This window comes from Oryctolagus cuniculus, chromosome 2, assembly GCF_964237555.1.
Source record: "Oryctolagus cuniculus chromosome 2, mOryCun1.1, whole genome shotgun sequence".
NCBI lineage: Eukaryota > Metazoa > Chordata > Mammalia > Lagomorpha > Leporidae > Oryctolagus > Oryctolagus cuniculus.
Genome location: NC_091433.1, coordinates 191,779,218 through 191,793,248, shown reverse-complemented (window position 1 = coordinate 191,793,248; position 14,031 = coordinate 191,779,218). Strand labels below are relative to the sequence as shown.

The following is a 14,031-nucleotide window of genomic DNA, read 5'->3' as shown; positions in this document are numbered from 1 at the left end:
TTCTGCCTGCAGTAACAGCACCTGCTCATATTAAAAATTCAAACTCTAGAGGAGGATGTAACTTAGAAAATGAAAATCTGTAATCCTAACCGACGGCTACCAAATCTTCCGGATCTCTTTCCTTGAATATACTTCCACTTACTAAATAATAATTTTTTGAGCTACCATGTTTAACACAAGAGAAAACTAGTTCACCTGACCAACCCAGGGAAAGCAATAGCCTCTTATATGGTGGGTTCCAGCTAAGACATAAACAGCCAAATCTATTTAAGTGAAATTTCAAAAGGAAAGAAAGCATTAAGACGAAAGTTGCATCTAGCAATACAGAAATCAGATCAATAACTGGTCAAATTGCTGACACTGATGAAGAAAGGGTACTTTTACGGTCCCGTGCTCTGATGGCACCGATGGCAGACTGTACTCCTGCACCCCGTCTAGCAAGAGGCAATTCCACTGCACCTGTCAGTAGGGCTACCGGAAACAGTGGGTCTCAGCAGGGGCAGTCCGCCTCCCAGAGGACATCAGCAACTCCTGGGACGCTTTCGGCTGTCACTAGAGGTATGCCCGCACCCCGAGGACAGAGGCCACACGCTGCGGGACAGCCACCCCAGACCGTCACCAACGGCAAGGCTACGACAGCCCTCCCTGAAGCAAGGAGAAGCAAGCGCGCCACTCAGCAGACACCATCTCTAAAAGCAGACGCGATGCAGAACCCGGGCCAGGCCGCGGCATCCGGCCTCTGGGACACACTCGGGACCCGAGCTGAGCGCCGCGGCGGTGTCCACGCCGGACAGGGCGGGAGAGCCGGAGCCGGCCATCGCCCTCAGCCCGGCGTGCCTCTGGCTCCCTGGCACTCGTGTTCAGCTCCCGGGGAAGCTGGGGGACTTCCCAGGCACACGTGCATCCAGGCGCATCAGCCTGTGGCAGCAGGAAGGTCTACGCCACGGCTCCCGCCCCGACCAACATCCAGCGTTCTGAGGGAGCTACTCAAGGAAGGGGCGGCCCTTCCGGGAACAGGGGTCCTACGTAGGGGGCAGAGAGGGGGCCGGGACCTGGGAGGGCCAGAATCCCTGACCCGGCACAGGTGGGGAGCGAGGCCCGGCCGGGAGCTGTCCCACAAACGGACAAGCAGGCAGCGTGGCACGGGACAAAGGAGCCTGAGGGTCAGCCCAGACGAAAGGCGGAGTGCCGGAGAGAGAGCGGGAGAGAGAATCTCCCATTCACTGGTGCACTCCCCAAATGCCCACAATACTCCAGACGGGGCCAGGCTGAAGCCAGGAGCCGCCTGCTGGGCAGTGAACCAGCGGATGGAAGCTCTCTTTCCAAGAAAAGACGTGGGCCATCCTCTGTGCTGCCCCAGGCACTGGCAGGAAGCCGGGCTGGCACTCGGGCACAGCGCGCCAGGCAGCCCAAGTGGCGCTGCACCTGCTACACCTCCAGACCGCCCCACGCCGAGCGCTGACGCTGTATCCCGCCCGCTCACTCACTCTCCATCATCCTTTCCCCCCGTGACACATGCGCTCCGGATGCCGCACTTACGACGGGGCCGCCTGCACAGCTTAGCTTCTCAGGAGCGTGCACAGAACGAGGGAGTGACGAATGAGAAGACGCGGGAGACGTGCCATTCCTGACACCGGGAATGCGGAGAAGAGGCGAAGGCTCTCATCACCTACCCCCGGATGTCCCTGGAGGGCCCTGGAGGGCTGTCCCCACCCCGCCCCGACCTCTTTCTGGATCCCAGAAAGATCTACAGACGAGCAGACTGGGACAGAACCACGCACTTAGACCGCGGGGCCAGGCGAGTCCCGCAGGCGGGGAAAGGCGTCCGCCGCTGCCGACCGTGCACCTGCGAGGCCCGCGTCTCCACCGCCCACTGCCGTACCCGGCCCACGCGCGAGGACCACGACCCGCGGGCGGACGGGCACCGGCACGCAGCCGGCCAGGTACCCGTCCACGTTTTCCTGGCGGCACCGCCACCCATGCCCAAGCCGACTTGGCCTCCGCTCCAGAGACTGGGCGCTGATGCCGGTGCCGGCGCCCACCAGCCTGGCCCCCAGCGCGCCGTCACTCGCCTCCGGGCAGCCGGGACGGCCCCGACTCACCTCAGGAAGAGACTTGCCGCAGCTCAGGCTGTAAATCTTCACCTCGTTAAGGCTGGACACTTGCATGGTGACGGCGAGAGGCAGCGATCTCAGTCGCCGCGCCCGGTCCCCTCCCACCGGCACGCTCCAACATCCGACTCCCAGGCCCGGCACGGCGCGGCGTGCGGCGGCGGGCGCCGGATGATGACGCACTTCCGGCCGCCGGGCCGTGCGCAAGTTCCCGGAAGAAGCGAGGCGGCGGAGCCGGCGGGAGAGCTGGGGCGCCCTGGTGAGGCGGCGGCCGCGCCCCTGCGCTCAGCGTCGCGAGTGGCGGGAAGTGTGGTCTCTGTCAGTGTTTCTGCAGCTTTGCTTTAGAAATAACTGCGCTTAAAAATGGCTTCACTAAAAACGGGGTGTCGCCTGGCTCGTTTGGCTTTCACTCACTGAGGGAGGTCGCGAGGGAGGGGTGACGATCGGGGAGGGGCTGGCGCCCGGGGTCTCCGGGGACGGGTGTGGCCGCCGTGACGGACAGCCCCTGGCGGACGCGCGGGCGTCGGCGTCCCCGCATCGCTCCGTTACCCGGGACCCGACCTCGCTCTCGGGTCGGCGAGAGCTGCTGCGATGGCCCGGGGTGCTCCATTTCTGTCCTATTTCTTCGAAAAATGGAGGCTTCCCCGGCCCCAGACCCCAGTCCCTGCCTGTCTCACTCCCACCGCGCCTGCTTACGGTGCTGAGCCAAGTACTGCTTGCCTAATCCCCTAACTAAGCACTCCCAGTATTCCGCGCTGTTTTTCTTGGGGAAGAGCTTTGCCGTCTTCGCAGTCACCTAGACAAGAACCTCGGGCCATTGCTGCCTCTTCTGCCCACGTGGCTAGACTTGACATTTCTACCTCTGGGAAAAAAAAAAGAAATTTAAGATGTATGTATTTGAAAGGCAGTTAGAGAGATCTTCCATCGTTGGTTCACTCCCCAAAAAGCCGCAGTGGCCGGAGCTGGGCTGACCTGGAGCCAGGAGCTCCTTCCGGGTCTCACACGCGGGTGCAGGGGCCCAAGGACTTGGGCCATCTTCTGCTGCTGTCCCAGGCCACAGCAGAGAGCTGGGTCGGAAGAGGAGCAGCCCGGACTGGAACCAGTTCCTATATGGATGCTGGCATTGCAGGCAGAGGCTTAATCTATGCCACAGTGCTCCCCCCCCCCAAATTTTGAGGGCCTGGCGCTGTGGCATGGTGGGCTAAGCCTCCGCCCACAGCACTGGCGTCCCATATGGGTGCTGGTTGTAGTTCCGGCTGCTCCACTTCTGATCCAGCTCTCTGCTGTGACCTGGGAAAGCAGTGGAAGATGGCCCAAGTCCTTGGGCCCCTGCACCTGTGTGGGAGACCTGAAAGAAGCTCCTGGCTCCTGGCTTCGGATTGGCAAAGCCCCAGCCACTGTGGCCATTTGGGGAGTGAACCAGCAGATGGAAGACCTTTGTCTCTCCCTCTATCTGTAACTCAAGTAAATAAAAACTTTAAAAAAATTTTTTTTGAAGAGCAAGAGAGAGCGAGCGAGCGCTCTTCCATCCATTGGTTCACTTCCCAATCCCTCAGCAGCAGGCTGTGCAGGCTGAGCCAGCATCCTGCAACTCACCCTGGTCTCCCGTGGGCCGCGGGGTTCAGGGAGTGGAGCTGCCGCCTGCCTGCCCCAGCGCGTCGTTAGCGGAAGCTGAATCAGAAGCCGCGGTGGGACTCGACTCCAGGCTCCCGTGTGGTGTCCGAGCCTGGCCTAACTGCGCACCGCACGCCCACCTCTGATTCTCAGACTCCTTAGACCCTCCTGCCTAGGCTCTAAATCTTGTTTTTGCATTATTACACTCCCAGCTGACCTCCCTGCCTCTTTTTTAAGTTTTATGATTTATTTTGTTTACTTGCAAGAGTGACAGGGGAGGAGGCAGGAAAAGAGCTCCATCTGCCGCTTCGCTCCACAAATGCCCACAGCAGCTGCGGCTGGGCCAGGCTGTCTCCCCCTCCTCCCAGGCCATTATCAGGAAGCGGGGGCGGAGGCGGAGGCAGGACTCAACGCCAGGCACTCAAACACGATGCGCGCGACACAAGGGTCAGCTTGAGCCACTGCACCACAGTGCCCGCCTTCCAGCTGCTTCTGGCACCTGCGGACCCTCCTGCACCTGTGTCGTCTCCCCGATGCCTGGTTCTGTATAATCCACTCGCAACCATTTCTTAAACTGGGGCTCACAGTTCCATCCTCAAGGTACCCTTGGGGGTTTTCTGCTTTGTTTTCTCAGCAGCCAGCGCTTACTGGCCACGTGAGACGCGCGGCCCCTTTTACAGGGCCCAGCCCGTGTTAAAGTCTCCAGCTCACGGATGCCTCCACGGCAATGGCTCTGGCTCTGGGGTGGGGGGATCAGCAGGACACTGCACCGTGGGACACGCCTGTGCTGGGTGGAGGTCACGCGATGTCATGGCCCACTGTGCAAAAGCCGTTCTGCAGCCGACCAAACTGAAGTCAGGGATGGGGCAGTTAGATCATCCCGGGGCCTGATCGTGGACAGGTGGGGGAGCAAAATAACTCACTGCGGTGGCGCCATCTATTCTGTTGGTAGAGAGGCAGTCGATTTGCCTCCAAACATGTGACGCCTCGTATTAAATTGTGAAGCTTTTTTTAAATAAAAATTTGTTTATTTATTTGAAAGGCAGAGTTACAGAAAGGCAGAGGGAGAGAGAGAGAGAGGTCTTCCATCTGCTGGTTCACTCCCCAGATGACTGCAATAGCTGGAGCTGTGCCGATCCGAAGCCAGAAGCCAGGAGTTTCTTCTGGGTCTCCCACGTGGGTACAGGGGCCCAAAGACTTGGGCCATCCTCCACTGTCTTCCCAGGTCACAGCAGAGAGCTGGATCAGAGGTGGAGCAGCTGGGGAGACCCGGCGTCCATATAGGATGCTGGCACTGCAGATGGCGACTACCCACTGCACCACAGTGCTGGCCCCAAATCGTGAAGTTTTAAAGTTTTGCTTGAAATTAATGCACAAAGATTTGTGGTTTATAGTAATATAAGAACTAAAAGCATAGTAAATTTTTCTAAAGATTTATTTATTTCAAAGACACAGTGATAGAAAGGGAGAGACAGAGAGAGTTCTCCATCTCCTCCCTCCAGGGCTGGGCCAGGCGTCAGGAACTCCGTCAGGGTCTCCCACATGGGTGCAGGGACCCAAGCTCTTGGGCCGTCTGCTGCTACCTCCCAGGTGAGTGAGCGGGGAGCTGGGTCAGAAGTGGAGCAGCTGGGACTAGAACCAGTGCTCCTGTATGGGATGCCTACATGACCAGCAGTGGCTCAACCCACTGCGCCACAGCATCAGCCCCCAGCATAATACATTTTAGAGCTAGGTTTACAGTTGTACATGTTTAAATAGCATATTAAAAATAGTTAACTTAAAAAAAGATTTAATTCTGGAATGTAACACAGTGTCCTGGGTTGGATCCCGAAATAGGAAGGGGCAATAGCAGAGAAACTGGTGATTATCTGAGTAGAACCTGTGGTTTTGCTAGCACCCTTGTGCCTGCACTCATGTGTTATTTCTGATAAATATGCCGAGGTTATGGATGATATTAGCAGTAGGAAGAGCTGAGTGGAAGGTAAATAGGAACTCTGTGGTGTATTTTTTATAAGTTTATTTGTCTTTATTTATTGAAAGGCAAAGCAAGAGAGAAAGATTTCCCAAGCGCTGGTTCACTGCTCCAAATGCCTGCAGCAGGGCGTGGCTGGGCTGCAGGTGGGCGCTGGGCGCTCCACCTGGTGGCATGGGCCCAGTACTTGGCCGGCATCTGCAGCCTCCCAGCGGAGGCAGGGCTCAGTCCTGCTCACTCTCAGGTGGACAAGGTGTCCACACAGCAACACAACACCACCCCTCCGTAGCATATTTAAAACTTTTTTTCTGCATCTAAAATGATTTCAGAAAGACTTGTTTCCCCCCACCTCTGCCACACTGGGACCTTATGTACCAAAAAAGTGTGTTCTTTTAAAGATTTATTTATTTATTTGAAAGCCAGAGTTACACAGAGAGAGGAGCGGCAGAGAGAGAGAAAGAGAAGTCTTCCATCCAATGGTTCACTTCCCAGTTGGCCGCAACGGCTGGAGTTGTGCTGATCCGAAGCCAGGAGCCAGGAGCTTCCTCTGGGTCTCCCACACGGGTGTAGAGGCCCAAGTACTTGGACCATTTCTACTGCTTTCCCAGGCCATAGCAGAGAGCTGGATCAGAAGTGGAGCAGCCGGGTCTCGAACCGGCACCAGTATGGGATGATGGTGCTTCAGGCCAGGGTGTTAACCCATTGCACCACAGTGCCGGCCCCTCTTTTTGTTTTTGTTTGTTTGTTTTAAGAATTGAATCTGGCCATTGCCGTGGCTTAGAAGGCTAAGCCTCCGCCTGCAGTGCTGGCATCCCACATGGGTGCCGGTTCGAGTCCCAGCAGCTCCACTTCTGATGCTCCATTCCTGCTTATGCGCCTGGGAAAGCTGCAGAGGATGGCCCAAGTCCTTGGGCCCCTGCACCCACAGGAGAGACCCAGATGAAGCTCCTGGCTCCTGGCTGTGGCCTGGCCTGGCTCCTGCCGTGTGGCCATTCGGGGAGTGAATCAGTGGATAAAAGATACCTCTATGCCTCCCTCTCTCTCTGTCTTTCTCTCTGTAACTCTGCCTTGTGGGTAGGTGAGATAAATCTTTATAAAAAAGAGTAAGAGTCTGAGATTTCTTTCCAACCTACAAGGTTGAACACCATCCAGGTTTGAAGAATGCCATCGTACATTGTGATTTTTAAGCTTACTCATCCATATCCCTATAGATTTGCAAACTGGAAAATGCACCTTCCAGTCTCTGACATCTTGAACATGTCTCAGCCCTGCAGCTGCTCCCAAAGCATATGCTGGGAGATTAGTAACGCCCGCAGCCAGGCCAGGTTTGTCAGATGCATGGCAGGCACTCCAAGCTAAATGTTCAGGGCTGGGCGTTGAGCTGCCCCCGGGGAGCCCTGCAAGGCTCTGCTGCAGGCCCGCATCCTGCTCATGCCCACCTGGGAAGCAGCTGGTGAGGACTCAGGCACCTGGCCCCCGGCCACCCGTGTGGGGGACCTGGCTGGAGCTCCAGGCTCCTGGCTTCAGCCTGGCCCAGCCCCAGCTGCCTTGGGCATTTGGGGAGTGAACCAGCTGAAGGAAGATCTCTGTTTCTTTGCCTTTCCAATAAGTGAAAATAAATTTTTCAGCAATAACATTTGTTTAAACATTGACAGCCTGTGGTCCCCGGGGTCTCGGGAAAAACAGATACTCGGACGCTGCTTCTCGGCCTTCAGTAGGCTTTATTTAAACAGGATAGAAAAAGAAACCCTTGAGCAAGGGGAGCTCCGAAAGAAAGGGGAAGCTCCCGTTACTATTTCACGAATGGCTTATATAGTATATCATTGCAGAGGCATGTAAAGCAAGCTTAGTCCATGCTACAGTCCATGCGGCGGCCTGATCCATCAGGCGGGTGCCTGATCACGCACAGTCCATGCACTCCTTGTCCAACCATAAAGGTGATCACGTGTCTTCATCCAATCAAGCTCCTGGTCACGTAGCAGGCGGCTCAGACGCCAGCAGAAAGCTTATCGTTGATCCACCTGGTGTCTTCTCAACCCTTGGTCAGTGGGAAAAGAAGTATGGGAAGCCCCAAGGCCGTAGTTGTAGGCTCAACCCTGGGGTCATGGAACGGGCCCGATATCGCAGCTCAGCAGAAACCATAAACATCCACACGGCAGTAACTATTGCAAACGGTCAGCAAGCTAAGCCTTAGCATGTGGGCCCATGGCCGGCTCATGGTTCCCCACAACAGACGACCAGCTCGCAAGCATCCTGAGCCCTGGTCAGTGCACATCTCTCGTGGTGCCCGTCCCCTTGGGCACCTCGGCCAGCACACTGAGTGCCAGGACTCCGTGGCTCCAAGAAGCGCTGAGGTCTCCCGCAGTTGAGGGAAGATCTCTGGGTGTGTGTATTTTTCCATGGGGCAGATGCAAATTTCTCAGCAGATTCCTGAAGGAATTGGACCCAAATAAGCTCAGGAAAAGTTGCCTGGTTTGGGCCTCAGGCATAAGCCCCAGCAGTTTGTGCCGCAGGCACACAGCAGACTGGGCAAGGCTGTTGACACTGAAGCCAGGCGAGGTTTCCATGGACCCTGTGGCCAGGCCCACGAAGCGTCCATGTTTTCTAGAACCTGCTTCTTCATTGTCTCTGCAGAGGCTTTGGGTCGGTTTCCCACCTCGGCCCTGATGGAACCCTTGGCCTTTCCTCCCCTGCCAGTCTTCCCAAGCAGAGTTGGCGTGGTCCCCAGAGCCACAGGAGTCTGCCAGTTGGCCTCCAGGTCTTACCCCTCCACTGTGTGGCCAGTTCTCCCCGGAACCTTCACGACCAGATGGCGTGGCTTCCCTGCTTAAAGCTCAGGGCGGTCAGATGGAAGCCTCAGCCCCTCCCCTGGCAGGGAAGCCCCTACACACCGCGGCTTCAGCCTGTCCTGGGAGCTGAGAGCAGAGCTCACCGGTCACTGCTTTTCCTGCCTCAGGGTCTTTGCACTTGCTGTTCTCTGCCCAGAATGCCCTGACCCCAGCTTTTCCACGGCTGGGTAGTCCGCACCACCCAGATCCCAGCTGAGATGCCACCTGCTCTGAGACGCCCACAGGGGCCCCGCCCCCACCCGGCAGCCTCTGTCCTGCAGTGTTTGCAGACTCTGCTCCTAAGCCCGGTGGACACAGACACCCTCACCTTATCCTGCATGCATCTGCATGACGAGACCAAGATGCTACTCTGAGTGCTGTCAGCTCTGGTGCTGCCGAGGTCTCGCCTCCCAGCCCCGGACGCCCGTCCCATGCTGCTGAGTCTCCCTGCAGCTCTGAGGTGCCTGGGAGCCGGCCACGGCCAGCCCAGCCTGGCGCCCCGTGCCCACGCCTCTCCTGCTCCCCTGAATCGTCGCTTAGTAACCTGCAGAGGAATTGTCCATACCTTAATAACTGGATTAGTCCTTTACTTCTGTGGGACAATTGACTGCAAAGCCACTGGCTTCCAGCAGCAGCCATTGGCTACCTCACAGCTCTACAAGGCAGGGTGCGGCACTGCTGGCTCCTCTGCTTGGTGCCACGAGCAGGAACGAGTCCAGGTGGCCCACTGGAGATCCTGTCTACACGCGCTGGGGAAAGTCGGCTTCCAACTCAGGCGTTTAAATCCACCAATGGACAATGATAAAAATGAACTATAAAAAATGTTATCATGGAAATTCATTCTTTAATTATCCTATGTAACAAGCAGGCAATGTCTATTGAATAGGTAAACGAATAAATAAAAAGCAAACAAGTTATGTGCATGTTGTTAACCAAAAGACCTTTCATAAATGTTATTTACTTAAATTTATTATTGTTTTCATTAGTATTGTTAATATGGGCATTTAAATGTCTTAAATAAACCAGAGTGAGTTATTGCCTGCATCACGGACAAAGTTAAACAGGGCTTTAATGAGGGAAGTTTGTTTTTGGTTTGTCTGCTGTGGTTGGTGGTCGTGGGGGTAATGTTAGCTATCATTTTACAAGATAACAGAACCCAACCTAGTGACCCCCCTTTGTTTCCTTCTTTTTTAAAAAATATTTTAAAAAACATTTATTAATTTGAAAGGCAATTAGAGAGAGAGAGAGAGAGAGAGATCTTCCATCTGTGGATTCACTCCCCCAAATGCCTGCAATAGCCAGGCCTGGGACAGCCTGAACCCAGGAGCCAGGAACCCCATCTGGGTTTTCCACGTGGGGGCCTGGGACCCAGGTGCTTGGGTCATCTGCTGCCTTCCCAGGTGCATTAGCAGGGGCGAAAGCGGAGCAGCCAGGACTTGAACCTGAGCTCCAGTATGGGATGCCAGGATCGCAGGCTGTGGCTCAACCCACTGTGCCACAATGCCAGCTCCAGCTCTGTTTTTCCCCTTCTCTTCCATTCCTCTTTAGGCCAGCCAAACATTCAGTGGGCCAGTTGTCAGGCCCCAGGAATACCAGAAGTCACAGCTGGATAGTACATGGTCCCCAGTGACAGGTGTCCTGGAGGAAGGGCAAGAACGCTGGGTAGCTTGGCAGCTACAGTGGACCACAAGACTCCCTAGCTTTGACCTGCACTAGGGCCCGGCCTTGAGAACCTGCACCATTGCGGAACACTTCCTCCTTCAACCACACGCCCACGCATTGTGTAAATACCAATACGAATGTGCACGCATTTCCAGTCTACTTGGAGGGAGTCAGTTTAGGTCATTTAATGCATAGAATCCTTTGAATAAGAACATTGTCAGCTATTTTTTTTTGTTTTGGACAGGCAGAGTGGACAGTGAGAGAGAGAGAGAGAGAGAGAGAGAAAGGTCTTCCTTTTGCCATTGGTTCACCCTCCAATGGCTGCTGCGGCCGGCATGCTGCAGCCGGCGCACCGCGCTGATCCAAAGGCAGGAGCCAGGTACTTCTCCTGGTCTCCCATGCAGGTGCAGGGCCCAAGTACTTGAGCCATCCTCCACTGCATTCTCGGGCCACAGCAGAGGGCTGGGCTGGAAGAAGAGCAACCGGGACAGAATCTGGTGCCCCAACTGGGACTAGAACCCGGGGTGTCAGTGCCACAGGAGGAGGATTAGCCTATTGAGCCGCAGTGCCGGCCGTCAGCTATTTTTTTTAAGGATTTTATTTATTTGAGAGGTAGAGTTACAGAGAGGGAGAGACAGAGAGAAAGGTCTTCCATCCACAGTTCACTCCCCAAATGGCCATATCTGAAACCAGGAGCCAGGAGCTTCTTCTGGGTCTCCCATGTGGGTGCAGGCACCCACACACTTGGACCATCTTCCACTGCTTTCCCAGGCCATAGCAGAGAGCTGGCTCAGAGGAGCGGCCAGGACAAGAACCAGCACCCATATGGAATGCTGGCACAGCAGGTGGAGGCTTAGCCTACTACGCCACAGCACCGGCCCACACACCGTCAGCTATTCACTGAGAGTCAACGCAGCCTAATCCCACCACACAGAATATGGGTTGGCTCCGAGTCGAATTCTGAGTTCAAATGCTTATCCCAGCCTCTACCTGTGAGATGCAAATTGTTGGCTGATGATGTGACCACGGGCAGATTCATTCCAGGAGAACTCACAATGCCTGATCCCAGGGGCTCTCACACATCTTCGTTGGTTAACTCCAGTTTTCAGAATTAACCAACTGGACACTAAAATTAGTGAGCATTCACCTTTCTAAGAGCATTGAAGGGAATCAGCAGACAGAAAAAGACAAGAGTCACCAGTTTGGGAAGGAAGTAACACTCACAGATGACTTGCCTGGGGTCTCCTGGGGTCTCCTGGGGTCTCCTGGGCTCTCGGGCCACCTGCTCCCCCGAAACAGACAGGAGCAAGCGTGGGATGTGCAAAGGACCTGCGCCATCGCATAGCACCCAGAGGGGCCCTCAGTTGGTTTCACACTCTGCCTAGCTGCTGCTTCGGCCTGGCCCAGCCCCAGCCGTCTCAGGAGTGAGCCAGCAGATGAGAGATCTCACTCTCTGTCTTTCTCTCTTCCCCCTCCTTGTTGTCACTCTGCCCTCCAAATAAATAAATCATTACATAACAAAAGGAACAGAAAATATTCACACATGTGGGTCTAACAAAGGCCCAGTATTCAGGTCTATACAGAATGCCTAAAACTCAATAACAAGGAAACAAACAATCCAATAAAAAATATATTAGTACATTAATGACCAGTAAGCACATCAAAATGTTCTCCACATGATTAGTCATCAGGGAATACAAACCAAAGCCACAAAGAGCTGTCACCACACACTTCCCTGAAAACTGCTACAATGGAAAACTCTGACAGCGCCAAGAACCGGCAGCAGCTCCGACGTCACCGACGGATGTGTGAATAAGTGTGGTCACGTTGGGCAAACTACAGGGAATCGTCGGGGTGCATCTAACACACGCATACCCCATGGCTCAGCACCTTCACTTCCAGGCACGCGTCCAATGACGTGTGTACCTGTGTTCACCAACAGACATCTACAGGGAGCTTTGGAGAGTTCAGGAACATGGAATCAAAAGGTCAGCTTATTTTAGTGCAAAGAAAATCTAAACCCATGGATTCTTGTTCAAGAATACTCATAGCAACAGTATTCATCATAGCCCAAAGCTTGAAGCAGACCCCCAAACACACCACGGTCCACCAGACCACCATGGTCTACACTGCACACCAGTGAAAACGCAAAACCATTGTTGCACCCCGGGACCTGGAATCTCATATGTGTAATGTGAGCTGGAAGGAGCCAGGTACTAACGAGAAAATAGCGCTCAACTCTGTGACAGGCAGAACTAATCAATCACACAGAGGCCAGGATAGTAGCTGCTTTGGGGAGTGGAGGGGGACAGTGGCTGGGAGAGGGCCGAGAGAGCGTCCGGTCACCCTTAGTCTCTTTCCTGACGCGAGTGACGACTCTGTGAGAAATCTGACTTGTGGTTCAACAAGCTTTAGACATGTGATTTGTTCTCTTTCCTGAGTATTTTTAGAATTCACTTTTTAAATAATGATTTTATTTTTGGAGCACTTTTTTATTTTTAATTTTTATTTATTTGTAAAGCAGAGAGAGAGAGAGAGATTCACTGCTGATTCACTTCCCAAATACCTGCAACTACAGGGGCTTGGCCAAGCCAAAGCCAGGATCCAGGACCCATGTGGGTGGCACAGACCCAGATACAGGGGCCATAACCGACTGCCTCCCAAGGTCCCCATTAGCAGGAAGGTGGATTGGAAGTGGAGCCAGGACACAACCCAGTGCCTCTGATACGGGATGCAGGTGGCAACCAAGCCACTAAATCTGTCTTAGAGTGTTTGTAGCTTCCTAGCAAAACTGGGCAGAAAACAGAGACAGTTCCCCTACACCCACGTCCCCTACACACTCCCAGCCTTGCCCGCGCCCAACATGCCCACAGAGTGACAGACTTATTACCGTCGGTGGCCGTACACGGACACACCACTAACCACAGTCAGGTCCCCATTGGGGTTCACTTGGTGCTGTGGGTCCTGTGGCTGTGACAGTGGTACAAGGACTTGTGTCCACCGCTGTGGGCTCATGCAGAGTAGTCTCCAGCTGTCCGGCCCTGCCACCCCACCACGCTCCAATCTTGCACAGTGACAGTGGGAAAGTGTGTACTGTAGGTGCAGCTTCTAAATTTGGGGTTCATAATAGTCAGGGTGCGGAGGGGCTCTAATCTCTGTCAAATAAATAAAATAAAAAGTTACACACCACGTGCACCTGTTGTTCCTGGGAAGAGAGATCATCAGAAAAAGCAAAGGAATCCGTGCCCAGCTCCACTCCCGTGTGCAGTGAGAGCAGAGGGCAGAGAATGGGACCGCTCACTGGAGAACACGGGGTGCAGGAGGTCAGAGAAGGGGCGCCCCGCAAGGAGCCCAGGAAGAGAACGTGCAGGAGGTGAAATGGAGCGAGGAGGACACAGTGCTGTGTTTAGGGGTAGACCAGGCTACGGCTTCCCAGGAGGCGGCGAGGGCCGAGGCCAGGCGCACCGTGACCAGGAGTCTTAGCACCAGCATTGAGCTCCCGGCCCCCAGCCTGCACGCACGTCCCTGCACCCCTCGCACGGGGTGGGGTGGGGGCTCACTCGAGGCCTCCAGGCCCCAACACTTGCAGAAGGGCTCTCAGCTGCTCTCGTGGTTGTCACCCCTTTCCATGTCTTCGCCTTCCACACGGGAACCGCGGCGTCGGCAGGGCGGTGGCCGCGTCTGGTCTGTCCCCTTGTTACCTCCAGCCCAGGTGTGCACCACGGGCCGTCCACGGCCAGGTGCACGCGGGCCCGGCAGGGAGCAGTGAGGACAGTGACTCATCAGAAGGGATAGGAAGGAGGAAGACTGGGTGGTGGCTGTGTGGGATCCCGGGGCCCAGGAA

The 14,031-nt window shown here is 55.1% G+C and overlaps 1 protein-coding gene across 2 annotated transcripts in view; it reads right to left on the bottom strand.

The window, feature by feature from the left end:
- Window positions 1-2,293, bottom strand: part of NOL10 (nucleolar protein 10) — a 100,466-nt gene extending 98,173 nt beyond the window's left edge. Inside the window, exon 1 of one of the 2 annotated variants that reach the window (XM_002722390.5) lies at window positions 2,103-2,293. In XM_002722390.5, coding sequence (XP_002722436.2) covers window positions 2,103-2,168 — 66 coding nt within the window. In that variant the 5' untranslated portion in view covers window positions 2,169-2,293. The remainder of the gene's footprint in view (window positions 1-2,102) is intronic. The other variant, XM_008249836.4, reaches the window with a different exon arrangement.
- Window positions 2,294-14,031: the final 11,738 nt, after the last annotated feature.